Source organism: Salvelinus fontinalis, chromosome 2 (assembly GCF_029448725.1).
Source record: "Salvelinus fontinalis isolate EN_2023a chromosome 2, ASM2944872v1, whole genome shotgun sequence".
In the NCBI taxonomy this organism is placed as follows: domain Eukaryota; kingdom Metazoa; phylum Chordata; class Actinopteri; order Salmoniformes; family Salmonidae; genus Salvelinus; species Salvelinus fontinalis.
The window spans coordinates 96460280-96487870 of record NC_074666.1 but is presented as its reverse complement, the minus strand read 5'-3'; the positions used below and the strand labels follow the sequence as shown (position 1 = coordinate 96487870).

General features: G+C 45.0%; 1 protein-coding gene across 2 annotated transcripts in view; it reads right to left on the bottom strand.

Moving 5' to 3' along the window:
- Positions 1 to 23582, bottom strand: part of LOC129868404 (NLR family CARD domain-containing protein 3-like) — a 52269-nt gene extending 28687 nt beyond the window's left edge. For both annotated transcript variants that reach the window (XM_055942358.1, XM_055942367.1), the window contains exons 1-2: positions 23506 to 23582; positions 14241 to 14357 (exon numbers count right to left, since the gene is read on the bottom strand). In XM_055942358.1, coding sequence (XP_055798333.1) covers positions 14241 to 14357; positions 23506 to 23543 — 155 coding nt within the window. In that variant the 5' untranslated portion in view covers positions 23544 to 23582. The remainder of the gene's footprint in view (positions 1 to 14240; positions 14358 to 23505) is intronic.
- Between the last annotated feature and the right edge of the window lie 4009 nt (positions 23583 to 27591).

The window sequence follows — 27591 nt, the reverse complement described above, 5'->3', positions numbered from 1 at the left end:
TAATAATGAGACTATAAGGAGTACCAGTACTGAGTCAATGTGCAGGGGTACCAGGTAGTTGAGGTAATAATGAGACTATAAGGAGTACCAGTACTGAGTCAATGTGCAGGGGTACCAGGTAGTTGAGGTAATAATGAGACTATAAGGAGTACCAGTACTGAGTCAATGTGCAGGGGTACTAGGTAGTTGAGGTAATAATGAGACTATAAGGAGTACCAGTACTGAGTCAATGTGCAGGGGTACCAGGTAGTTGAGGTAATAATGAGACTATAAGGAGTACCAGTACTGAGTCAATGTGCAGGGTACCAGGTAGTTGAGGTAATAATGAGACTATAAGGAGTACCAGTACTGAGTCAATTTGCAGGGGTACCAGATAGTTGAGGTAATAATGAGACTATAAGGAGTACCAGTACTGAGTCAATGTGCAGGGTACCAGGTAGTTGAGGTAATAATGAGACTATAAGGAGTACCAGTACTGAGTCAATGTGCAGGGGTACCAGGTAGTTGAGGTAATAATGAGACTATAAGGAGTACCAGTACTGAGTCAATGTGCAGGGGTACCAGGTAGTTGAGGTAATAATGAGACTATAAGGAGTACCAGTACTGAGTTAATGTGCAGGGGTACCAGGTAGTTGAGGTAATAATGAGACTATAAGGAGTACCAGTACTGAGTCAATGTGCAGGGCTACCAGGTAGTTGAGGTAATAATGAGACTATAAGGAGAACCAGTACTGAGTCAATGTGCAGGGGTACCAGGTAGTTGAGGTAATAATGAGACTATAAGGACTACCAGTACTGAGTCAATGTGTAGGGGTACCAGGTAGTTGAGGTAATAGTGATACAATAAGGAGTACCAGTACTGAGTCAATGTGCAGGGTACCAGGTAGTTGAGGTAATAATGAGACTATAAGGAGTACCAGTACTGAGTCAATGTGCAGGGGTACCAGGTAGTTGAGGTAATAATGAGACTATAAGGAGTACCAGTACTGAGTCAATGTGCAGGGGTACCAGGTAGTTGAGGTAATAATGAGACTATAAGGAGTACCAGTACTGAGTCAATGTGCAGGGGTACCAGGTAGTTGAGGTAATAATGAGGCTATAAGGAGTACCAGTACTGAGTCAATGTGCAGGGGTACCAGGTAGTTGAGGTAATAATGAGACTATAAGGAGTACCAGTACTGAGTCAATGTGCAGGGGTACCAGGTAGTTGAGGTAATAATGAGACTATAAGGAGTACCAGTACTGAGTCAATGTGCAGGGGTACCAGGTAGTTGAGGTAATAATGAGACTATAAGGAGTACCAGTACTGAGTCAATGTGCAGGGGTACCAGGTAGTTGAGGTAATAATGAGACTATAAGGAGTACCAGTACTGAGTCAATGTGCAGGGTACCAGGTAGTTGAGGTAATAATGAGACTATAAGGAGTACCAGTACTGAGTCAATTTGCAGGGGTACCAGATAGTTGAGGTAATAATGAGACTATAAGGAGTACCAGTACTGAGTCAATGTGCAGGGGTACCAGGTAGTTGAGGTAATAATGAGACTATAAGGACTACCAGTACTGAGTCAATGTGTAGGGGTACCAGGTAGTTGAGGTAATAGTGATACAATAAGGAGTACCAGTACTGAGTCAATGTGCAGGGTACCAGGTAGTTGAGGTAATAATGAGACTATAAGGAGTACCAGTACTGAGTCAATGTGCAGGGGTACCAGGTAGTTGATGTAATAATGAGACTATAAGCAGTACCAGTACTGAGTCAATGTGCAGGGGTACCAGGTAGTTGAGGTAATAATGAGACTCTAAGGAGTACCAGTACTGAGTCAATGTGCAGGGGTACCAGGTAGTTGAGGTAATAATGAGACTATAAGGAGTACCAGTACTGAGTCAATGTGCAGGGGTACCAGGTAGTGGAGGTAATAATCAGGCTATAAGGAGTACCAGTACTGAGTCAATGTGCAGGGCTACCAGGTAGTTGAGGTAATAATGAGACTATAAGGAGTACCAGTACTGAGTCAATGTGCAGGGGTACCAGGTAGTTGAGGTAATAATGAGACTATAAGGAGTACCAGTACTGAGTCAATGTGCAGGGGAACCAGGTAGTTGAGGTAATAATGAGACTATAAGGAGTACCAGTACTGAGTCAATGTGCAGGGTACCAGGTAGTTGAGGTAATAATTAGACTATAAGGAGTACCAGTACTGAGTCAATGTGCAGGGGTACCAGGTAGTTGAGGTAATAATGAGACTATAAGGAGTACCAGTACTGAGTCAATGTGCAGGGTATCAGGTAGTTGAGGTAATAATGAGACTATAAGGAGTACCAGTACTGAGTCAATGTGCAGGGGTACCAGGTAGTTGAGGTAATAATGAGGCTATAAGGAGTACCAGTACTGAGTCAATGTGCAGGGTACCAGGTAGTTGAGGTAATAATGAGGCTATAAGGAGTACCAGTACTGAGTCAATGTGCAGGGGTACCAGGTAGTTGAGGTAATAATCAGGCTATAAGGAGTACCATTACTGAGTCAATGTGCAGGGGTACCAGGTAGTTGAGGTAATAATGAGACTATAAGGAGTACCAGTACTGAGTTAATGTGCAGGGGAACCAGGTAGTTGAGGTAATAATGAGACTATAAGGAGTACCAGTACTGGGTCAATGTGCAGGGGTACCAGGTAGTTGAGGTAATAATGAGACTATAAGGAGTACCAGTACTGAGTCAATGTGCAGGGGTACCAGGTAGTTGAGGTAATAATGAGACTATAAGGAGTACCAGTACTGAGTCAATGTGCAGGGGAACCAGGTAGTTGAGGTAATAATGAGACTATAAGGAGTACCAGTACTGAGTCAATGTGCAGGGGAACCAGGTAGTTGAGGTAATAATGAGACTATAAGGAGTACCAGTACTGAGTCAATGTGCAGGGCTACCAGGTAGTTGAGGTAATAATGAGACTATAAGGAGTACCAGTACTGAGTCAATGTGCAGGGGTACCAGGTAGTTGAGGTAATAATGAGACTATAAGGACTACCAGTACTGAGTCAATGTGTAGGGGTACCAGGTAGTTGAGGTAATAGTGAGACAATAAGGAGTACCAGTACTGAGTCAATGTGCAGGGTACCAGGTAGTTGAGGTAATAATGAGACTGTAAGGAGTACCAGTACTGAGTCAATGTGCAGGGGTACCAGGTAGTTGAGGTAATAATGAGGCTATAAGGAGTACCAGTACTGAGTCAATGTGCAGGGGTACCAGGTAGTTGAGGTAATAATGAGACTATAAGGAGTACCAGTACTGAGTCAATGTGCAGGGGTACCAGGTAGTTGAGGTAATAATGAGACTATAAGGAGTACCAGTACTGAGTCAATGTGCAGGGGTACCAGGTAGTTGAGGTAATAATGAGACTATAAGGAGTACCAGTACTGAGTCAATGTGCAGGGTACCAGGTAGTTGAGGTAATAATGAGACTATAAGGAGTAACAGTACTGAGTCAATGTGTAGGGGTACAAGGTAGTTGAGGTAATAATGAGACTATAAGGAGTACCAGTACTGAGTCAATGTGCAGGTGTACCAAGTAGTTGAGGTAATAATGAGACTATAAGGAGTACCAGTACTGAGTCAATGTGCAGGGGTACCAGGTAGTTGAGGTAATAATGACACTATAAGGAGTACCAGTACTGAGTCAATGTGCAGGGGTACCAAGTAGTTGAGGTAATAATGAGACTATAAGGAGTACCAGTACTGAGTCAATGTGCAGGGGTACCAGGTAGTTGAGGTAATAATGAGACTATAAGGAGTACCAGTACTGAGTCAATGTGCAGGGGTACCAGGTAGTGGAGGTAATAATCAGGCTATAAGGAGTACCAGTACTGAGTCAATGTGCAGGGGTACCAGGTAGTTGAGGTAATAATGAGACTATAAGGAGTACCAGTACTGAGTCAATGTGCAGGGGTACCAGGTAGTTGAGGTAATAGTGAGACAAAAAGGAGTACCAGTACTGAGTCAATGTGCAGGGTACCAGGTAGTTGAGGTAATAATGAGACTATAAGGAGTACCAGTACTGAGTCAATGTGCAGGGGTACCAGGTAGTTGAGGTAATAATGAGGCTATAAGGAGTACCAGTACTGAGTCAATGTGCAGGGGTACCAGGTAGTTGAGGTAATAATGAGACTATAAGGAGTACCAGTACTGAGTCAATGTGCAGGGGTACCAGGTAGTTGAGGTAATAATGAGACTATAAGGAGTACCAGTACTGAGTCAATGTGCAGGTGTACCAGGTAGTTGAGGTAATAATGAGACTATAAGGAGTACCAGTACTGAGTCAATGTGCAGGGGTACCAGGTAGTTGAGGTAATAATGAGACTATAAGGAGTACCAGTACTGAGTCAATGTGCAGGGTACCAGGTAGTTGAGGTAATAATGAGACTATAAGGAGTAACAGTACTGAGTCAATGTGTAGGGGTACCAGGTAGTTGAGGTAATAATGAGACTATAAGGAGTACCAGTACTGAGTCAATGTGCAGGGTATCAGGTAGTTGAGGTAATAATGAGACTATAAGGAGTACCAGTACTGAGTCAATGTGCAGGGCTACCAGGTAGTTGAGGTAATAATGAGGCTATAAGGAGTACCAGTACTGAGTCAATGTGCAGGGTACCAGGTAGTTGAGGTAATAATGAGGCTATAAGGAGTACCAGTACTGAGTCAATGTGCAGGGGTACCAGGTAGTTGAGGTAATAATCAGGCTATAAGGAGTACCATTACTGAGTCAATGTGCAGGGGTACCAGGTAGTTGAGGTAATACTGAGACTATAAGGAGTACCAGTACTGAGTTAATGTGCAGGGGAACCAGGTAGTTGAGGTAATAATGAGACTATAAGGAGTACCAGTACTGAGTCAATGTGCAGGGGTACCAGGTAGTTGAGGTAATAATGAGACTATAAGGAGTACCAGTACTGAGTCAATGTGCAGGGGTACCAGGTAGTTGAGGTAATAATGAGACTATAAGGAGTACCAGTACTGAGTCAATGTGCAGGGGAACCAGGTAGTTGAGGTAATAATGAGACTGTAAGGAGTACCAGTACTGAGTCAATGTGCAGGGGTACCAGGTAGTTGAGGTAATAATGAGGCTATAAGGAGTACCAGTACTGAGTCAATGTGCAGGGGTACCAGGTAGTTGAGGTAATAATGAGACTATAAGGAGTACCAGTACTGAGTCAATGTGCAGGGGTACCAGGTAGTTGAGGTAATAATGAGACTATAAGGAGTACCAGTACTGAGTCAATGTGCAGGGGTACCAGGTAGTTGAGGTAATAATGAGACTATAAGGAGTACCAGTACTGAGTCAATGTGCAGGTGTACCAAGTAGTTGAGGTAATAATGAGACTATAAGGAGTACCAGTACTGAGTCAATGTGCAGGGGTACCAGGTAGTTGAGGTAATAATGACACTATAAGGAGTACCAGTACTGAGTCAATGTGCAGGGGTACCAAGTAGTTGAGGTAATAATGAGACTATAAGGAGTACCAGTACTGAGTCAATGTGCAGGGGTACCAGGTAGTTGAGGTAATAATGAGACTATAAGGAGTACCAGTACTGAGTCAATGTGCAGGGGTACCAGGTAGTTGAGGTAATAATGAGGCTATAAGGAGTACCAGTACTGAGTCAATGTGCAGGGGTACCAGGTAGTTGAGGTAATAATGAGACTATAAGGAGTACCAGTACTGAGTCAATGTGCAGGGGTACCAGGTAGTTGAGGTAATAATGAGACTATAAGGAGTACCAGTACTGAGTCAATGTGCAGGGGTACCAGGTAGTTGAGGTAATAATGAGACTATAAGGAGTACCAGTACTGAGTCAATGTGCAGGGGTACCAGGTAGTTGAGGTAATAATGAGACTATAAGGAGTACCAGTACTGAGTCAATGTGCAGGGTACCAGGTAGTTGAGGTAATAATGAGACTATAAGGAGTAACAGTACTGAGTCAATGTGTAGGGGTACCAGGTAGTTGAGGTAATAATGAGACTATAAGGAGTACCAGTACTGAGTCAATGTGCAGGGTATCAGGTAGTTGAGGTAATAATGAGACTATAAGGAGTACCAGTACTGAGTCAATGTGCAGGGCTACCAGGTAGTTGAGGTAATAATGAGGCTATAAGGAGTACCAGTACTGAGTCAATGTGCAGGGTACCAGGTAGTTGAGGTAATAATGAGACTATAAGGAGTACCAGTACTGAGTCAATGTGCAGGTGTACCAGGTAGTTGAGGTAATAATGAGACTATAAGGAGTACCAGTACTGAGTCAATGTGCAGGGGTACCAGGTAGTTGAGGTAATAATGAGACTATAAGGAGTACCAGTACTGAGTCAATGTGCAGGGTACCAGGTAGTTGAGGTAATAATGAGACTATAAGGAGTAACAGTACTGAGTCAATGTGTAGGGGTACCAGGTAGTTGAGGTAATAATGAGACTATAAGGAGTACCAGTACTGAGTCAATGTGCAGGGTATCAGGTAGTTGAGGTAATAATGAGACTATAAGGAGTACCAGTACTGAGTCAATGTGCAGGGCTACCAGGTAGTTGAGGTAATAATGAGGCTATAAGGAGTACCAGTACTGAGTCAATGTGCAGGGTACCAGGTAGTTGAGGTAATAATGAGGCTATAAGGAGTACCAGTACTGAGTCAATGTGCAGGGGTACCAGGTAGTTGAGGTAATAATCAGGCTATAAGGAGTACCATTACTGAGTCAATGTGCAGGGGTACCAGGTAGTTGAGGTAATACTGAGACTATAAGGAGTACCAGTACTGAGTTAATGTGCAGGGGAACCAGGTAGTTGAGGTAATAATGAGACTATAAGGAGTACCAGTACTGAGTCAATGTGCAGGGGTACCAGGTAGTTGAGGTAATAATGAGACTATAAGGAGTACCAGTACTGAGTCAATGTGCAGGGGTACCAGGTAGTTGAGGTAATAATGAGACTATAAGGAGTACCAGTACTGAGTCAATGTGCAGGGGAACCAGGTAGTTGAGGTAATAATGAGACTGTAAGGAGTACCAGTACTGAGTCAATGTGCAGGGGTACCAGGTAGTTGAGGTAATAATGAGGCTATAAGGAGTACCAGTACTGAGTCAATGTGCAGGGGTACCAGGTAGTTGAGGTAATAATGAGACTATAAGGAGTACCAGTACTGAGTCAATGTGCAGGGGTACCAGGTAGTTGAGGTAATAATGAGACTATAAGGAGTACCAGTACTGAGTCAATGTGCAGGGGTACCAGGTAGTTGAGGTAATAATGAGACTATAAGGAGTACCAGTACTGAGTCAATGTGCAGGTGTACCAAGTAGTTGAGGTAATAATGAGACTATAAGGAGTACCAGTACTGAGTCAATGTGCAGGGGTACCAGGTAGTTGAGGTAATAATGACACTATAAGGAGTACCAGTACTGAGTCAATGTGCAGGGGTACCAAGTAGTTGAGGTAATAATGAGACTATAAGGAGTACCAGTACTGAGTCAATGTGCAGGGGTACCAGGTAGTTGAGGTAATAATGAGACTATAAGGAGTACCAGTACTGAGTCAATGTGCAGGGGTACCAGGTAGTTGAGGTAATAATGAGGCTATAAGGAGTACCAGTACTGAGTCAATGTGCAGGGGTACCAGGTAGTTGAGGTAATAATGAGACTATAAGGAGTACCAGTACTGAGTCAATGTGCAGGGGTACCAGGTAGTTGAGGTAATAATGAGACTATAAGGAGTACCAGTACTGAGTCAATGTACAGGGGTACCAGGTAGTTGAGGTAATAATGAGACTATAAGGAGTACCAGTACTGAGTCAATGTGCAGGGGTACCAGGTAGTTGAGGTAATAATGAGACTATAAGGAGTACCAGTACTGAGTCAATGTGCAGGGTACCAGGTAGTTGAGGTAATAATGAGACTATAAGGAGTAACAGTACTGAGTCAATGTGTAGGGGTACCAGGTAGTTGAGGTAATAATGAGACTATAAGGAGTACCAGTACTGAGTCAATGTGCAGGGTATCAGGTAGTTGAGGTAATAATGAGACTATAAGGAGTACCAGTACTGAGTCAATGTGCAGGGCTACCAGGTAGTTGAGGTAATAATGAGGCTATAAGGAGTACCAGTACTGAGTCAATGTGCAGGGTACCAGGTAGTTGAGGTAATAATGAGGCTATAAGGAGTACCAGTACTGAGTCAATGTGCAGGGGTACCAGGTAGTTGAGGTAATAATCAGGCTATAAGGAGTACCATTACTGAGTCAATGTGCAGGGGTACCAGGTAGTTGAGGTAATACTGAGACTATAAGGAGTACCAGTACTGAGTTAATGTGCAGGGGAACCAGGTAGTTGAGGTAATAATGAGACTATAAGGAGTACCAGTACTGAGTCAATGTGCAGGGGTACCAGGTAGTTGAGGTAATAATGAGACTATAAGGAGTACCAGTACTGAGTCAATGTGCAGGGGTACCAGGTAGTTGAGGTAATAATGAGACTATAAGGAGTACCAGTACTGAGTCAATGTGCAGGGGAACCAGGTAGTTGAGGTAATAATGAGACTATAAGGAGTACCAGTACTGAGTCAATGTGCAGGGGAACCAGGTAGTTGAGGTAATAATGAGACTATAAGGAGTACCAGTACTGAGTCAATGTGCAGGGCTACCAGGTAGTTGAGGTAATAATGAGACTATAAGGAGTACCAGTACTGAGTCAATGTGCAGGGTACCAGGTAGTTGAGGTAATAATGAGACTATAAGGAGTACCAGTACTGAGTCAATGTGTAGGGGTACCAGGTAGTTGAGGTAATAATGAGACTATAAGGAGTACCAGTACTGAGTCAATGTGCAGGGGTACCAAGTAGTTGAGGTAATAATGAGACTATAAGGAGTACCAGTACTGAGTCAATGTGCAGGGGTACCAGGTAGTTGAGGTAATAATGAGACTATAAGGAGTACCAGTACTGAGTCAATGTGCAGGGGTACCAGGTAGTTGAGGTAATAATGAGACTATAAGGAGTACCAGTACTGAGTCAATGTGCAGGGGTACCAGGTAGTTGAGGTAATAATGAGACTATAAGGAGTACCAGTACTGAGTCAATGTGCAGGGTACCAGGTAGTTGAGGTAATAATGAGACTATAAGGAGTACCAGTACTGAGTCAATTTGCAGGGGTACCAGGTAGTTGAGGTAATAATGAGACTATAAGGAGTACCAGTACTGAGTCAATGTGCAGGGTACCAGGTAGTTGAGGTAATAATGAGACTATAAGGAGTACCAGTACTGAGTCAATGTGCAGGGGTACCAGGTAGTTGAGGTAATAATGAGACTATAAGGAGTACCAGTACTGAGTCAATGTGCAGGGGTACCAGGTAGTTGAGGTAATAATGAGACTATAAGGAGTACCAGTACTGAGTCAATGTGCAGGGGTACCAGGTAGTTGAGGTAATAATGAGACTATAAGGAGTACCAGTACTGAGTCAATGTGCAGGGTACCAGGTAGTTGAGGTAATAATGAGACTATAAGGAGTACCAGTACTGAGTCAATGTGCAGGGGTACCAGGTAGTTGAGGTAATAATGAGACTATAAGGAGTACCAGTACTGAGTCAATGTGCAGGGGAACCAGGTAGTTGAGGTAATAATGAGACTATAAGGAGTACCAGTACTGAGTCAATGTGCAGGGGAACCAGGTAGTTGAGGTAATAATGAGACTATAAGGAGTACCAGTACTGAGTCAATGTGCAGGGGAACCAGGTAGTTGAGGTAATAATGAGACTATAAGGAGTACCAGTACTGAGTCAATGTGCAGGGGAACCAGGTAGTTGAGGTAATAATGAGACTATAAGGATTACCAGTACTGAGTCAATGTGCAGGGCTACCAGGTAGTTGAGGTAATAATGAGACTATAAGGAGTACCAGTACTGAGTCAATGTGCAGGGCTACCAGGTAGTTGAGGTAATAATGAGACTATAAGGACTACCAGTACTGAGTCAATGTGTAGGGGTACCAGGTAGTTGAGGTAATAGTGAGACAATAAGGAGTACCAGTACTGAGTCAATGTGCAGGGTACCAGGTAGTTGAGGTAATAATGAGACTATAAGGAGTACCAGTACTGAGTCAATGTGCAGGGGTACCAGGTAGTTGAGGTAATAATGAGGCTATAAGGAGTACCAGTACTGAGTCAATGTGCAGGGGTACCAGGTAGTTGAGGTAATAATGAGACTATAAGGAGTACCAGTACTGAGTCAATGTGCAGGGGTACCAGGTAGTTTAGGTAATAATGAGACTATAAGGAGTACCAGTACTGAGTCAATGTGCAGGGGTACCAGGTAGTTGAGGTAATAATGAGACTATAAGGAGTACCAGTACTGAGTCAATGTGCAGGGGTACCAGGTAGTTGAGGTAATAATGAGACTATAAGGAGTACCAGTACTGAGTTAATGTGCAGGGGTACCAGGTAGTTGAGGTAATAATGAGACTATAAGGAGTACCAGTACTGAGTCAATTTGCAGGGGTACCAGGTAGTTGAGGTAATAATGAGACTATAAGGAGTACCAGTACTGAGTCAATGTGCAGGGGTACCAGGTAGTTGAGGTAATAATGAGGCTATAAGGAGTACCAGTACTGAGTCAATGTGCAGGGGTACCAGGTAGTTGAGGTAATAATGAGACTATAAGGAGTACCAGTACTGAGTCAATGTGCAGGGGTACCAGGTAGTTGAGGTAATAATGAGACTATAAGGAGTACCAGTACTGAGTCAATGTGCAGGGGTACCAGGTAGTTGAGGTAATAATGAGACTATAAGGAGTACCAGTACTGAGTCAATGTGCAGGGGTACCAGGTAGTTGAGGTAATAATGAGACTATAAGGAGTACCAGTACTGAGTCAATGTGCAGGGGTACCAGGTAGTTGAGGTAATAATGAGACTATAAGGAGTACCAGTACTGAGTCAATGTGCAGGGGTACCAGGTAGTTGAGGTAATAATGAGACTATAAGGAGTACCAGTACTGAGTCAATGTGCAGGGGTACCAGGTAGTTGAGGTAATAATGAGACTATAAGGAGTACCAGTACTGAGTCAATGTGCAGGGGTACCAGGTAGTTGAGGTAATAATGAGACTATAAGGAGTACCAGTACTGAGTCAATGTGCAGGGGTACCAGGTAGTTGAGGTAATAATGAGACTATAAGGAGTACCAGTACTGAGTCAATGTGCAGGGGTACAAGGTAGTTGAGGTAATAATGAGACTATAAGGAGTACCAGTACTGAGTCAATGTGCAGGGGTACCAGGTAGTTGAGGTAATAATGAGACTATAAGGAGTACCAGTACTGAGTCAATGTGCAGGGGAACCAGGTAGTTGAGGTAATAATGAGACTATAAGGAGTACCAGTACTGAGTCAATGTGCAGGGGAACCAGGTAGTTGAGATAATAATGAGACTATAAGGAGTACCAGTACTGAGTCAATGTGCAGGGGAACCAGGTAGTTGAGGTAATAATGAGACTATAAGGAGTACCAGTACTGAGTCAATGTGCAGGGGAACCAGGTAGTTGAGGTAATAATGAGACTATAAGGAGTACCAGTACTGAGTCAATGTGCAGGGCTACCAGGTAGTTGAGGTAATAATGAGACTATAAGGACTACAAGTACTGAGTCAATGTGCAGGGGTACCAGGTAGTTGAGGTAATAATGAGACTATAAGGACTACCAGTACTGAGTCAATGTGTAGGGGTACCAGGTAGTTGAGGTAATAGTGAGACAATAAGGAGTACCAGTACTGAGTCAATGTGCAGGGTACCAGGTAGTTGAGGTAATAATGAGGCTATAAGGAGTACCAGTACTGAGTCAATGTGCAGGGGTACCAGGTAGTTGAGGTAATAATGAGGCTATAAGGAGTACCAGTACTGAGTCAATGTGCAGGGGTACCAGGTAGTTGAGGTAATAATGAGACTATAAGGAGTACCAGTACTGAGTCAATGTGCAGGGGTACCAGGTAGTTGAGGTAATAATGAGACTATAAGGAGTACCAGTACTGAGTCAATGTGCAGGGGTACCAGGTAGTTGAGGTAATAATGAGACTATAAGGAGTACCAGTACTGAGTCAATGTGCAGGGGTACCAGGTAGTTGAGGTAATAATGAGACTATAAGGAGTACCAGTACTGAGTCAATGTGCAGGGTACCAGGTAGTTGAGGTAATAATGAGACTATAAGGAGTAACAGTACTGAGTGAATGTGTAGGGGTATCAGGTAGTTGATGTAATAATGAGACTATAAGGAGTACCAGTACTGAGTCAATGTGCAGGGGTACCAGGTAGTTGAGGTAATAATGAGACTATAAGGAGTACCAGTACTGAGTCAATGTGCAGGGTACCAGGTAGTTGAGGTAATAATGAGACTATAAGGAGTACCAGTACTGAGTCAATGTGCAGGGGTACCAGGTAGTTGAGGTAATAATGAGACTATAAGGAGTACCAGTACTGAGTCAATGTGCAGGGGTACCAGGTAGTTGAGGTAATAATGAGACTATAAGGAGTACCAGTACTGAGTCAATGTGCAGGGTACCAGGTAGTTGAGGTAATAATGAGACTATAAGGAGTACCAGTACTGAGTCAATTTGCAGGGGTACCAGGTAGTTGAGGTAATAATGAGACTATAAGGAGTACCAGTACTGAGTCAATGTGCAGGGTACCAGGTAGTTGAGGTAATAATGAGACTATAAGGAGTACCAGTACTGAGTCAATGTGCAGGGGTACCAGGCAGTTGAGGTAATAATGAGACTATAAGGAGTACCAGTACTGAGTTAATGTGCAGGGGTACCAGGTAGTTGAGGTAATAATGAGACTATAAGGAGTACCAGGACTGAGTCAATGTGCAGGGGTACCAGGTAGTTGAGGTAATAATGAGACTATAAGGAGTACCAGTACTGAGTCAATGTGCAGGGTACCAGGTAGTTGAGGTAATAATGAGACTATAAGGAGTACCAGTACTGAGTCAATGTGCAGGGGTACCAGGTAGTTGAGGTAATAATGAGGCTATAAGGAGTACCAGTACTGAGTCAATGTGCAGGGGTACCAGGTAGTTGAGGTAATAATGAGACTATAAGGAGTACCAGTACTGAGTCAATGTGCAGGGGTACCAGGTAGTTGAGGTAATAATGAGACTATAAGGAGTACCAGTACTGAGTCAATGTGCAGGGGTACCAGGTAGTTGAGGTAATAATGAGACTATAAGGAGTACCAGTACTGAGTCAATGTGCAGGGGTACCAGGTAGTTGAGGTAATAATGAGACTATAAGGAGTACCAGTACTGAGTCAATGTGCAGGGGTACCAGGTAGTTGAGGTAATAATGAGACTATAAGGAGTACCAGTACTGAGTCAATGTGCAGGTGTACCAGGTAGTTGAGGTAATAATGAGACTATAAGGAGTACCAGTACTGAGTCAATGTGCAGGGTACCAGGTAGTTGAGGTAATAATGAGACTATAAGGAGTACCAGTACTGAGTCAATGTGCAGGGGTACCAGGTAGTTGAGGTAATAATGAGGCTATAAGGAGTACCAGTACTGAGTCAATGTGCAGGGGTACCAGGTAGTTGAGGTAATAATGAGACTATAAGGAGTACCAGTACTGAGTCAATGTGCAGGGGTACCAGGTAGTTGAGGTAATAATGAGACTATAAGGAGTACCAGTACTGAGTCAATGTACAGGGGTACCAGGTAGTTGAGGTAATAATGAGACTATAAGGAGTACCAGTACTGAGTCAATGTGCAGGGTACCAGGTAGTTGAGGTAATAGAGTTCATATGTACATGTAGGTAGGGATAAAACTGACTAGGCAATCAGGATGGAGATTACTTCTCCTCATCCAGGGAGTGCACACACACACACACACACACACACACACACACACACACACACACACACACACACACACACACACACACACACACACACACACACACACACACACACACACACACACACACACACACACACACACACACACACACACACACACACACACACACACACACACACACACACACACACACACACACACACACACACACACACACACGGAATGATGTGTTTGTTTAATATTGTTTTAGGACTATGAAAATGGACAAAATAATTATCTTATAGATTACGAAAACAACAAAATAAATGGGAAAATGGGAGAGGAGAAATGACTAGAGACAGTGTTGTTTAACTCACTGACCATGACCCATGAGTTCTTCTTACCTTTGTTCAGTAGAAAAGTCTCCCTCTCTAAAGTTTAGAGGAGGATCCATAGACCAGTCACTCTTCATGGACACACAGCTGGGTACAGGGGAGGCTGGTCTCTCCGGCTTGATTGGTCTTCAACACAACAGAGACAAACATTACATCTCTCATCTACTCTGAGCTCAGATGGGGTTTAACGGTTTTCTTCCATAGGTGAAGGAGAGGACCAAAGTGCAGCGCGGCTAGTGTTAAACATGTTTAATAAAGAACAAGTGAAACACTACAAACAACAATACAAAATAACAAATGTGCAAAAACCGAGACAGACCTATCTGGTGCAGACAATCACAGAGACAGGAAACAAACACCCACAAAACACAAGTGAAACCCTGGCTGCCTAAGTATGATTCTCAATCAGGGACAACGATTGACAGCTGTCTCTGATTGAGAATCATACCAGGCCGAACACAAAACCCCAACATAGAAAAACACACATAGACAACCCCTCCCAACTCACGCCCTGACCAACTAAATAAATACAAAAACAAAGGAAAACAGGTCAGGAACATGACAGAACCCCCCCCCTTAAGGTGCAAACTCCAGGCGCACCAGCACAAAGTCTAGGGGAGGGTCTGGGTGGGCGTCTGTCCACGGTGGCGGCTCTGGCGCTGGTCGTGGTCCCCACCCCACCATAGTCAACCCCCGCTTCCGTGGCCTCCTCCCAATGTCCACCCTCCATGTCAATCCCACTATACCAAAGAGCAGTAACAGACTGAGGGGTAGCACCTGACTGAGGGGCAGCACCGGACTGAGGGGCGGATCCTGGCTGGCGGAAGGCTCTGGCGGATCCTGGCTGGCGGAAGGCTCTGGCGGATCCTGGCTGGCGGAAGGCTCTGGCGGATCCTGGCTGGACGGCTCTGGCTGGTCCTGGCTGGACGGCTCTGGCTGGTCCTGGCTGGACGGCTCCGGACGTTCATGGCTGGCTGACGGCTCCGGCAGATCCTGTCTGGTTGGCGGCTCTGGCAGATCCTGTCTGGTTGGCGGCTCTGGCAGATCCTGTCTGGTTGGCGGCTCTGGCAGATCCTGTCTGGTTGGCGGCCCTGGCAGATCCTGACTGACGAATGGCTCTAGCGGCTCCTGACTGACGAACAGCTCTGACGGCTCGGGACAGACGGGCGGCTCTAACGGCTCGGGAGAGACTGATGGCTCAGACGGCGCTGGGGAGACGGATTGCTCAGATGGCGCTGGGGAGACGGATGGCTCAGATGGCGCTGGGGAGACGGATGGCTCAGATGGCGCTGGGGAGACGGATGGCTCCGATGGCGCTGGGGAGACGGATGGCTCCGATGGCGCTTGGCAGACGGATGGCTCTGACGGCGTTGGGCAGACGGACAGTTCAGGCACCGCTGGGCAGACGGCAGACTCTGGCCGGCTGAGACGCACTATAGGCCTGATGCGTGGTGCCGGAACTGGAGGTACCGGGCTGAGGGCACGCACCTCAGGGCGAGTGCGGGGAGCAGGAACAGGGCACACTGGACTCTCGAGGCGCACTATAGGCCTGGTGCGTGGTACCGGAACTGGAGGTACCGGGCTGAGGGCACGCACCTCAGGGCGAGTGCGGGGAGAAGGAACAGTGCGTACAGGGCTCTGGAGACGCACAGGAGGCTTGGTGCGTGGTGCCGGAACTGGAGGCACTGGGCTGGAGACACGCACCATAGGGAGAGTGCGTGGAGGAGGAACAGGGCTCTGGAGATGCACTGGAAGCCTGGTGCGTGGTGTAGGCACTGGTGGTACTGGGCTGGGGCGGGAAGGTGGCGCCGGATATACCGGACCGTGAAGGAGGACACGCGCTCTTGAGCACCGAGCCTCCCCAACCTCACCAGGTTGAATGGTCCCCGTAGCCCTGCCAGTGCGGCGAGGTGGAATAGCCCGCAATGGGCTATGCAGGTGAACCGGGGACACCACCTGTAAGGCTGGTGCCATGTACGCCGGCCCGAGGAGACGTACTGGAGGCCAGATATGTTGGGCCGGCTTCATGGCACCCGGCTCGATGCCCAACCTAGCCCTACCAGTGCGGCAAGGTGGAATAGCCCGCACTGGGCTAAGCACGCGTACTGGGGACACCGTGCGCTCCACCGCATAACACGGTGTCTGACCAGTACGACGCCCTCTCACTCCACGGTAAGCCCGGGGAGTTGGCTCAGGTATCCAACCCGGCTTCGCCACACTCCCCTTTAGCCTCCCCCCCCCCCCAAGAAATTTTTGGGTGAGCCTCTCGGGCTTCCGTGCTAGTCGCGTACCCTCATACCTCCGGTTCCTCTCTCCGGTTGCCTCTGCTCTCCTCGCTGCCTCCAGCTGTTCCCATGGGAGGCGATCCTTTCCAGCCAGGATCTCCTCCCATGTGTAGCAACCCTTGCCGTTTAAGACATCTTCCCATGTCCATTCCTCTGTCTGTCTCTGCTGCTGTCGCTGCCCGTTGCCACGCTGCTTGGTCCGGGTTTGGTGGGTGTTTCTGTAACGGTTTTCTTCCATAGGTGAAGGAGAGGACCAAAGTGCAGCGCGGCTAGTGTTAAACATGTTTAATAAAGAACAAGTGAAACACTACAAACAACAATACAAAATAACAAATGTGCAAAAACCGAGACAGACCTATCTGGTGCAGACAATCACAGAGACAGGAAACAAACACCCACAAAACACAAGTGAAACCCAGGCTGCCTAAGTATGATTCTCAATCAGGGACAACGATTGACAGCTGTCTCTGATTGAGAATCATACCAGGCCGAACACAAAACCCCAACATAGAAAAACACACATAGACAACCCCACCCAACTCACGCCCTGACCAACTAAATAAATACAAAAACAAAGGAAAACAGGTCAGGAACGTGACATGGGGAAACATAAGATAAGTTTCATTCCAAAACGCTATATATTACTTTTCAGAAACGTTCGTAAATAAGCTTTTATTTCTTAAAGATATTTTGAAAGAGATTGGAGTGTTTTTTCATTATTTAATCATGGCATTGGTTTGTTCAATGACAGATATATGATTTTGTTTAAAATCTATCACTAGATGGTTTCATTTCAGAGGGACAAATAATCATGGGTATTTGCTAAATGCTATATATCTGCCCCACTCTCAGTGAAATCAGTAGTACTGCTAGGTTTTACACACTAATAATATATATCTGCCTCACTCTCAGAGAAATCAGTAGTACTGCTAGGTTTTACACAGTAATAATATATATCTACCTCACTCTCAGAGAAATCAGTAGTTCTGATAGGTTTTACACAGTAATAATATACAGTGGGGAGAACAAGTATTTGATACACTGCCGATTTTGCAGGTTTTCCTACTTACAAAGCATGTAGAGGTCTGTAATTTTTATCATAGGTACACTTCAACTGTGAGAGATGGAATCTAAAACAAAAATCCAGAAAATCACATTGTATGATTTTTAAGTAGTTAGGACAGGATAATGGATAATAACCTCATGAGCTGTCCTAACCAGTTAAGAGGTACCAGCAGGTATAATAACCTCATGAGCTGTCCTAACCAGTTAAGAGGTACCAGCAGGTATAATAACCTCATGAGCTGTCCTAACCAGTTAAGAGGTACCAGCAGGTATAATAACCTCATGAGCTGTCCGAACCAGTTAAGAGGTACCAGCAGGTATTTTGATATTAGAACATGCAGCCAATCAGTGGTTCCTGCTTTGGAACAGAGGCAACCTGTTATTCAGGTGCAGAGCCCCACCTGATATTCAGTCAAAAAATAAATAATAAATAAATAGTTGCGTCATGATTGGCTAAGTGTTCTGTCACTCATGGAGACACTACGTCACCGCAAAATATACAGGGAGATCTCTAAAATTCTAAAATTGGAGAGGGGGTGTGGTCCAAGTCTTTTCCAAGCTTAAAAGGATAAACATTCACCAGCAACACCATGGACCAGAAAAGGTTGAATACATTGGCCATGCTGTGACTTCTGCTGAGTTCAAAACAACTGGAAACGTGGAAATCTCAGATTTCAGTGTGTTCAAGACAACTGGGAACTCGGAAAAAACTAGCTCCAAATGAGAAAATACGTCTTGAATACGTCATCCAACTCTAAATTCTAAGTCGGGGACACTGGACTTTTTTTGGAGCTCCGACCTGAAGATAAATTATGCAATTTTTCGACTTTGCTTTTTTCAGAGTTCCAAGTTGTTGTAAAAGCACCATAAATCCAGAGAATGCCAGACTTTGATGACAAAGTTTGACGACACAATTTGCCCACAAGAATCGCCACGCCACCCCACCCTACATAGCCCTTATTTTAAATGTTTCTACAATTCCCTATGGGAAAAATGTATGGTGGAAAAACTATTGGAACCATTTCCCTGTTTGACCTCTAGGTGTTATGGGTATAATGACACCTCCACTGTGAGGCTCTATAAAACTATTGGAACCATTTCCCTGTTTGACAGCTAGGTGTTATGGGTACTGTAACACCTCCACTGTGGGGCTCTATAAAACTATTGGAACCATTTCCCTGTTTGACCACTAGGTGTTATGGGTATAATGACACCTCCACTGTGGGGCTCTATAAAACTATTGGAACCATTTCCCTGTTTGACCACTAGGTGTTATGGGTATTATGACACCTCCACTGTGGGGCTCTATAAAACTATTGGAACCATTTCCCTGTTTGACCACTAGGTGTTATGGGTATTATGACACCTCCACTGTGGGGCTCTATAAAACTATTGGAACCATTTCCCTGTTTGACCGCTAGGTGTTATGGGTAATATGACACCTCCACTGTGGGGCTCAAAAAACTATTGGAACCATTTCCCTGTTTGACCACTAGGTGTTATGGGTATTATGACACCTCCACTGTGGGGCTCTATAAAACTATTGGAACCATTTCCCTGTTTGACCACTAGGTGTTATGGGTATTATGACACGTCCACTGTGGGGCTCTATAAAACTATCGGAACCATTTCCCTGTTTGACCACTAGGTGTTATGGGTATTATGACACCTCCACTGTGGGGCTCTATAAAACTATTGGAACCATTTCCCTGTTTGACCACTAGGTGTTATGGGTATTATGACAACTCCACTGTGGGTCTCTATAAAACTATTGGAACCATTTCCCTGTTTGACCGCTAGGTGTTATGGGTATCTTTTTATCTAAGATAATTGTGTAGCTTTGAGTAATTATCGGTTAGCTAGCCAGCTATTTTTCGCCTGCCGCGCTGCCGTCCTCCTACCTAGCCAACACTGCTAGCTAGCCAACTTCTACCGAATAGCAGCACTGTAGAAACTTACACTACAACGGGACGACTTGATTAGCGTAGTGTTAGCTAGTTGTCTTTGCTGTCCTTGTATCCATGATAATTGTGTAGTTTAGAGAAATTTAGTGAAATTGTCGAGGTTACCTAGCCAGCTTCACTTTCAACAACGTAGCCACTGCTAGCCAGGCTACTTCACCAGCCAGCAGTACTATATCATTTTAGTCAATAAGATCTTGTATTTTATTTTTATTTTTTGCAACGTAAGCTTAACTTTCTGAACATTCGAGACGTGTAGCCCACTTGTCATTCTAATCTCCATTGCATTAGCGTAGCCTCTTCTGTAGCCTGTCAACCATGTGTCTGTCTATCCCTGTTCTCTCCTCTCTGCACAGACCATACAAACGCTTCACACCGCGTGGCCGCGCCCACCCTAACCTGGTGGTCCCAGCCCGCACGACCCACGTGGAGTTCCAGGTCTCCGGTGGCCTCTGGAACTGCCGATCTGCGGCCAACAAGGCAGAGCTCATCTCAGCCTATGCGTCCCTCCAGTCCCTCGACTTCCTGGCACTGACGGAAACATGGCTCACCACAGATAACACTGCTACTCCTACTGCTCTCTCTTCGTCTGCCCATGTGTTCTCGCACACCCCGAGACCTTCTGGTCAGCGGGGTGGTGGCACCGGGATCCTCATCTCTCCCAAGTGGTCATTCTCTCTTTCTCCCCTTACCCATCTGTCTATCGCCTCCTTTGAATTCCATGCTGTCACAGTTACCAGCCCTTTCAAGCTTAACATCCTTATCATTTATCGCCCTCCAGGTTCCCTTGGAGAGTTCATCAATGAGCTTGATGCCTTGATAAGCTCCTTTCCTGAGGACGGCTCACCTCTCACAGTTCTGGGTGACTTTAACCTCCCCATGTCTACCTTTGACTCATTCCTCTCTGCCTCCTTCTTCCCACTCCTCTCCTCTTTTGACCTCACCCTCTCACCTTCCCCCCCTACTCACAAGGCTGGCAATACGCTTGACCTCATCTTTACTAGATGCTGTTCTTCCACTAACCTCATTGCAACTCCCCTCCAAGTCTCCGACCACTACCTTGTATCCTTTTCCCTCTCGCTCTCATCCAACACTTCCCACACTGCCCCTACTCGGATGGTATCGCGCCGTCCCAACCTCCGCTCTCTCTCCCCCGCTACTCTCTCCTCTTCCATCCTATCATCTCTTCCCTCTGCCCAAACCTTCTCCAACCTATCTCCTGATTCTGCCTCCTCAACCCTCCTCTCCTCCCTTTCTGCATCCTTTGACTCTCTATGTCCCCTATCCTCCAGGCCGGCTCGGTCCTCCCCTCCCGCTCCGTGGCTCGACGACTCATTGCGAGCTCACAGAACAGGGCTCCGGGCAGCCGAGCGGAAATGGAGGAAAACTCGCCTCCCTGCGGACCTGGCATCCTTTCACTCCCTCCTCTCTACATTTTCCTCTTCTGTCTCTGCTGCTAAAGCCACTTTCTACCACTCTAAATTCCAAGCATCTGCCTCTAACCCTAGGAAGCTCTTTGCCACCTTCTCCTCCCTCCTGAATCCTCCTCCCCCTCCCCCCCCCTCCTCCCTCTCTGCAGACGACTTCGTCAACCATTTTGAAAAGAAGGTCGACGACATCCGATCCTCGTTTGCTAAGTCAAACGACACCGCTGGTTCTGCTCACACTGCCCAACCCTGTGCTTTGACCTCTTTCTCCCCTCTCTCTCCAGATGAAATCTCGCGTCTTGTGACGGCCGGCCGCCCAACAACCTGCCCGCTTGACCCTATCCCCTCCTCTCTCCTCCAGACCATTTCCGGAGACCTTCTACCTTACCTCACCTCGCTCATCAACTCATCCTTGACCGCTGGCTACGTCCCTTCCGTCTTCAAGAGAGCGAGAGTTGCACCCCTTCTGAAAAAACCTACACTCGATCCCTCCGATGTCAACAACTACAGACCAGTATCCCTTCTTTCTTTTCTCTCCAAAACTCTTGAACGTGCCGTCCTTGGCCAGCTCTCCTGCTATCTCTCTCAGAATGACCTTCTTGATCCAAATCAGTCAGGTTTCAAGACTAGTCACTCAACTGAGACTGCTCTTCTCTGTATCACGGAGGCGCTCCGCACTGCTAAAGCTAACTCTCTCTCCTCTGCTCTCATCCTTCTAGACCTATCGGCTGCCTTCGATACTGTGAACCATCAGATCCTCCTCTCCACCCTCTCCGAGTTGGGCATCTCCGGCGCGGCCCACGCTTGGATTGCGTCCTACCTGACAGGTCGCTCCTACCAGGTGGCGTGGCGAGAATCTGTCTCCTCACCACGCGCTCTCACCACTGGTGTCCCCCAGGGCTCTGTTCTAGGCCCTCTCCTATTCTCGCTATACACCAAGTCACTTGGCTCTGTCATAACCTCACATGGTCTCTCCTATCATTGCTATGCAGACGACACACAATTAATCTTCTCCTTTCCCCCTTCTGATGACCAGGTGGCGAATCGCATCTCTGCATGTCTGGCAGACATATCAGTGTGGATGACGGATCACCACCTCAAGCTGAACCTCGGCAAGACGGAGCTGCTCTTCCTCCCGGGGAAGGACTGTCCGTTCCATGATCTCGCCATCACGGTTGACAACTCCATTGTGTCCTCCTCCCAGAGCGCTAAGAACCTTGGCGTGATCCTGGACAACACCCTGTCGTTCTCCACCAACATCAAGGCGGTGGCCCGTTCCTGTAGGTTCATGCTCTACAACATCCGCAGAGTACGACCCTGCCTCACACAGGAAGCGGCGCAGGTCCTAATCCAGGCACTTGTCATCTCCCGTCTGGATTACTGCAACTCGCTGTTGGCTGGGCTCCCTGCCTGTGCCATTAAACCCCTACAACTCATCCAGAACGCCGCAGCCCGGCTGGTGTTCAACCTTCCCAAGTTCTCTCACGTCACCCCGCTCCTCCGCTCTCTCCACTGGCTTCCAGTTGAAGCTCGCATCCGCTACAAGACCATGGTGCTTGCCTACGGAGCTGTGAGGGGAACGGCACCTCAGTACCTTCAGGCTCTGATCAGGCCCTACACCCAAACAAGGGCACTGCGTTCATCCACCTCTGGCCTGCTCGCCTCCCTACCACTGAGGAAGTACAGTTCCCGCTCAGCCCAGTCAAAACTGTTCGCTGCTCTGGCACCCCAATGGTGGAACAAACTCCCTCACGACGCCAGGACAGCGGAGTCAATCACCACCTTCCGGAGACACCTGAAACCCCACCTCTTCAAGGAATACCTAGGATAAAGCAATCCTTCTGCCCCCCCCCCCCCCCCCCCCCTTAAAAGATCTAGATGCACTATTGTAAAGTGGCTGTTCCACTGGATGTCATAAGGTGAATGCACCAATTTGTAAGTCGCTCTGGATAAGAGCGTCTGCTAAATGACTTAAATGTAAATGTAAATGTAATGGTATTATGACACCTCCACTGTGGGGCTCTATAAAACTATTGGAACCATTTCCCTGTGTGACCACTAGGTGTTATGGGTATTATGACACCTCCACTGTGGGGCTCTATAGATCAAATTAAACAGGAGAATCTAGAGAATGTAACAATATTAGTTTAATCTTGTTGTGATGTAACAATATTCGCTGTGATGTAACAATATTCGCTGTGATGTTCAGCCCCCAAAATGAAAAAAAAAACTAAATAATTTGGTAAAATTTAACTCAGACCACTTTCTCTTGGTCACAGACGGACAACATCACGTTGTGTTTACAGCTGAAGTTGTAATGAGTCTGCACATATATGAATGGTGTCTCTGCTCAGTTGACGTTTAGGAGAAAATATCAGACACTAAAATCTATGCATCTTAGAACAGTAATATTTTACACATGAAGGTACCCAGAAGCGTTAATTTCTGATGAAAAAACACACGTGTGAAAAAATTATGGACATAGCGTTTTGGAAATAAACTCTTCATAAATTCTTAAACAAAATTGTAATCTCACCTCTTAGCTTTGGTGTCATGTTCCCCAGAGAGACTCATTTTAGAGGCAGGTCCCTCCTCTCTCTCCCCAGAGAGGTTCATTTTCGAGCAATGACTCCTAAACAGAGATCCAACATGTCATTGAACTATAATACATGAAAAATGTACAAATTGTAAAATATCCACAATATACGAATATATGAACAAAATGTTTTTACATTGTATTGCCTACGCCCAGTTAGCGCCATTTTGTATGATTGAACTGTCACGTAGCTGTCCCAGGTGAAATGGACTGTTAGATCTGAGTGTTTTACTGTCATTCACTATACTAGAATTACACCATACATTTAATTTCTTTCACACTTTACAATATTCCCTGGGAAAAGTCTTACCTTGTTGTCTGAATTCACAACCAGAACATGTCAAGTAAATTATATATTTTCTGTTCTGCTGAGAGAGCACCTTTCTGATGACAAGTGGCTCTGTATCTACAACATTCTACCAACATTCTACATGAATAATCCCTGGTAGGATCCTTACTACCATCCCAACTTCAACATTCTACCAACATCCTACATGAATAATCCCTGGTAGGATCCTTACTGCTATCCCAACTTCAACATTCTACCAACATCATACATGAATAATCCCTGGTAGGATCCTTACTACTATCCCAACTTCAACATTCTACCAACATCCTACATGAATAACCCCTGGTAGGATCCTTACTGCTATCCCAACTTCAACATTCTACCAACATCATACATGAATAATCCCTGGTAGGATCCTTACTACTATCCCAACTTCAACATTCTACCAACATCCTACATGAATAATCCCTGGTAGGATCCTTACTACTATCCCAACTTCAACATTCTACCAACATCATACATGAATAATGCCTGGTAGGATCCTTACTACTATCCTAACTTCAACATTCTACCAACATCATACATGAATAATGCCTGGTAGGATCCTTACCTTGCAGCCTGAATTCAAAACCAGAATGTGTCAAGTCGGTGAGAGTTTCCTTTGTGTTGAGAAAGAAACCTTGGGAACGGTTTATTCACCTCCCCAATGTCAGGAAACTTTGTCATCTTTGTTTCTGATTAACTTAAGACACCATCAGTTCTGTTAAAGTTTAGTGGCATTGACCCCATGTCAGCATCATCAGAAAACCAGTTTAACCAGTTTATCCTGTTTACCAGAAAAGCCAGGGGTTTCCAATAACATCTCTGTGTAGCTACCACTTTCCTGCAGTCACCTAGTGACCTCATGGTGGAATGTTATTCATATTTTATCATTATTACCTGGAGTCCTTTCCTGCAGTCAGATTACCTAGTGACCTCATGGTGGAATGTTATTCATATTGTATCATTATTACCTGGAGTCCTTTCCTGCAGTCAGATTACCTAGTGACCTCATGGTTGGAATGTTATTCATATTTTCATAATTAATTAACATAATACCTTTTTTTTTGGCCGAAATTCCGGTGTTTCTCTGCCAAATGGTTTTTATTATAGTTCAGTCAACTGTGATGTATATAAAGTGTCATATTGGGATGAAAAACCAATATAGAATACATTTCAACTCCATATCTGACATGGTACAGGTGTCTTCTTGTTTTTAAGCCCAGAACCATGTGTGTGAGGTGGATACCTTTGTCTCAAAGTAGATTTGTTTAAGACTTCCAACAAACACTGTGACCCTGATTCAGTCCACTGCATTTCAAGGTTAATCATTAAAAACAACACTGTATGAACAACTAGCAGTCTCCAGGACCAGTGATTCAAGTCTGAGGCTCTGTCCCAAGTGGCACCCTATTCCCTATATAGTGCACTACTTGACCAGAGTCCTATGGCACACTATTCCCTATATAGTGCACTACTTGACCAGAGCCAATAGTAATGCACTATAGAGTGCAATTTGAGGAGGCAGACTGAGTTCCTGCCCTCCAGGAAACCTACACCACCCGATGTCACAGGAAGGCCATAAAGATCATCATGGACATCAACCACCGGAGCCACTGCCTGTTCACCCCGCTATCATCCAGAAGGCGAGGTCAGTACAGGTGCATCAAAGCTGGGACTGAGAGACTGAAAAACAGCTTCTATCTCCAGGCCATCAGACTGTTAAACAGCCATTACTAACATTGAGTGGCTGCTGGCAACATACTGACTCAACTCTAGCCACTTTAATAATACATTTTTGGATGTAATGAATGTATCACTAGTTACTAAACAATGCCACTTTATATAATGTTTACATACCCTACATTACTCATCTCATATGTATATACTGTACTGTATATCATCTTATCATATGCATCTTGCCATCTTTATGTAATACATGTATCACTAGCCACTTTAAACTATGCCACTTTATGCCACTTTATGCCACTCTACAGTGCCATGGTCTTATGTTGCTTAGTGGGGAAATGTTTTCTATTCACAGTGAGATGATGGATAGATAGATAGGATTGACTTTAATTTGCAGTACATGGGATGCCAGTTGAGTTTTATCATGGCAGAGTTGACCATCTTTAGATATTAAAGTGTACTGTGAGTTTTGTAAGTTGATACTGTATGACAGGGTAAGGGTGGAGGGAGATGCTGCCTTCTTAGTCTGCAAAAAAGCCACTGATTTTATATTTTTTATTTAACTCAAATTCTAGAGTGCTGGAGTACAGCCAAAACAAAAACAATGTGTCACTGTCCCAATACTTTGGTAGCTCGGTGTATATAATTTGTTGCATATGCATGGTTTTTAAGATTTTTCTAATTATTGGTATGTTGACATTCTCTCACCTCAACCTCATCAATACAAAAGGACAAATCTTTACAACATCTCAGAATTTAAGGCATACCCTACATTACTCATCTCATATGTATATACTGTACTCTATACCATCTACTGCATCTTGCCTATGCCGTTTGGCCATCGCTCATCTATATATTTATATGTACATATTCTTAATCATTCCCTTACACTTGTGTGTATAAGGTAGTTGTTGTGAAATTGTTAGATTACTTGTTAGATATTACTGTACGGTCGGAACTAGAAGCACAAGCATTTCACTACACTCGCAATAACATCTGCTAACCATGTGTTTGTTTGTGACCAATAAAATGTGATTTGATTTGATAAACAAGGGCAATGTCACATGATCAGAAACAAGTACAACACATTTTTTTTAATAAGATCCTGCAACCATGGAGAGGTAATTACCTGTCTATTTATGGAAAACTGCCCTGATCTGTGGAGAGGTAATTACCTGTCTATTTATGGAAAACTGCCCTGATCTGTGGAGAGGTAATTACCTGTCTATTTATGGAAAACTGCCCTGATCTGTGGAGAGGTAATTACCTGTCTATTTATGGAAAACTGCCCTGATCTGTGGAGAGGTAATTACCTGTCTATTTATGGAAAACTGCCCTGATCTGTGGAGAGGTAAATACCTGTCTATTTATGGAAAACTGCCCTGATCTGTGGAGAGGTAAATACCTGTCTATTTATGGAAAACTGCCCTGATCTGTGGAGAGGTAAATACCTGTCTATTTATGGAAAACTGCCCTGATCTGTGGAGGTAAATACCTGTCTATTTGTGGAAAACTGCCCTGATCTGTGGAGAGGTAATTACCTGTCTATTTATGGAAAACTGCCCTGATCTGTGGAGAGGTAAATACCTGTCTATTTATGGAAAACTGCCCTGATCTGTGGAGAGGTAAATACCTGTCTATTTATGGAAAACTGCCCTGATCTGTGGAGAGGTAAATACCTGTCTATTTATGGAAAACTGCCCTGATCTGTGGAGAGGTAAATACCTGTCTAGTTATGGAAAACTGCCCTGATCTGTGGAGGTAAATACCTGTCTATTTGTGGAAAACTGCCCTGATCTGTGGAGAGGTAAATACCTGTCTATTTATGGAAAACTGCCCTGATCTGTGGAGGTAAATACCTGTCTATTTATGGAATACTGCCCTGATCTGTGGAGAGGTAAATACCTGTCTATTTATGGAAAACTGCCCTGGTCTGTGGAGAGGTAAATACCTGTCTATTTATGGAAAACTGCCCTGATTAACCCCTTAATCTTCTCTCAGTTTATGAT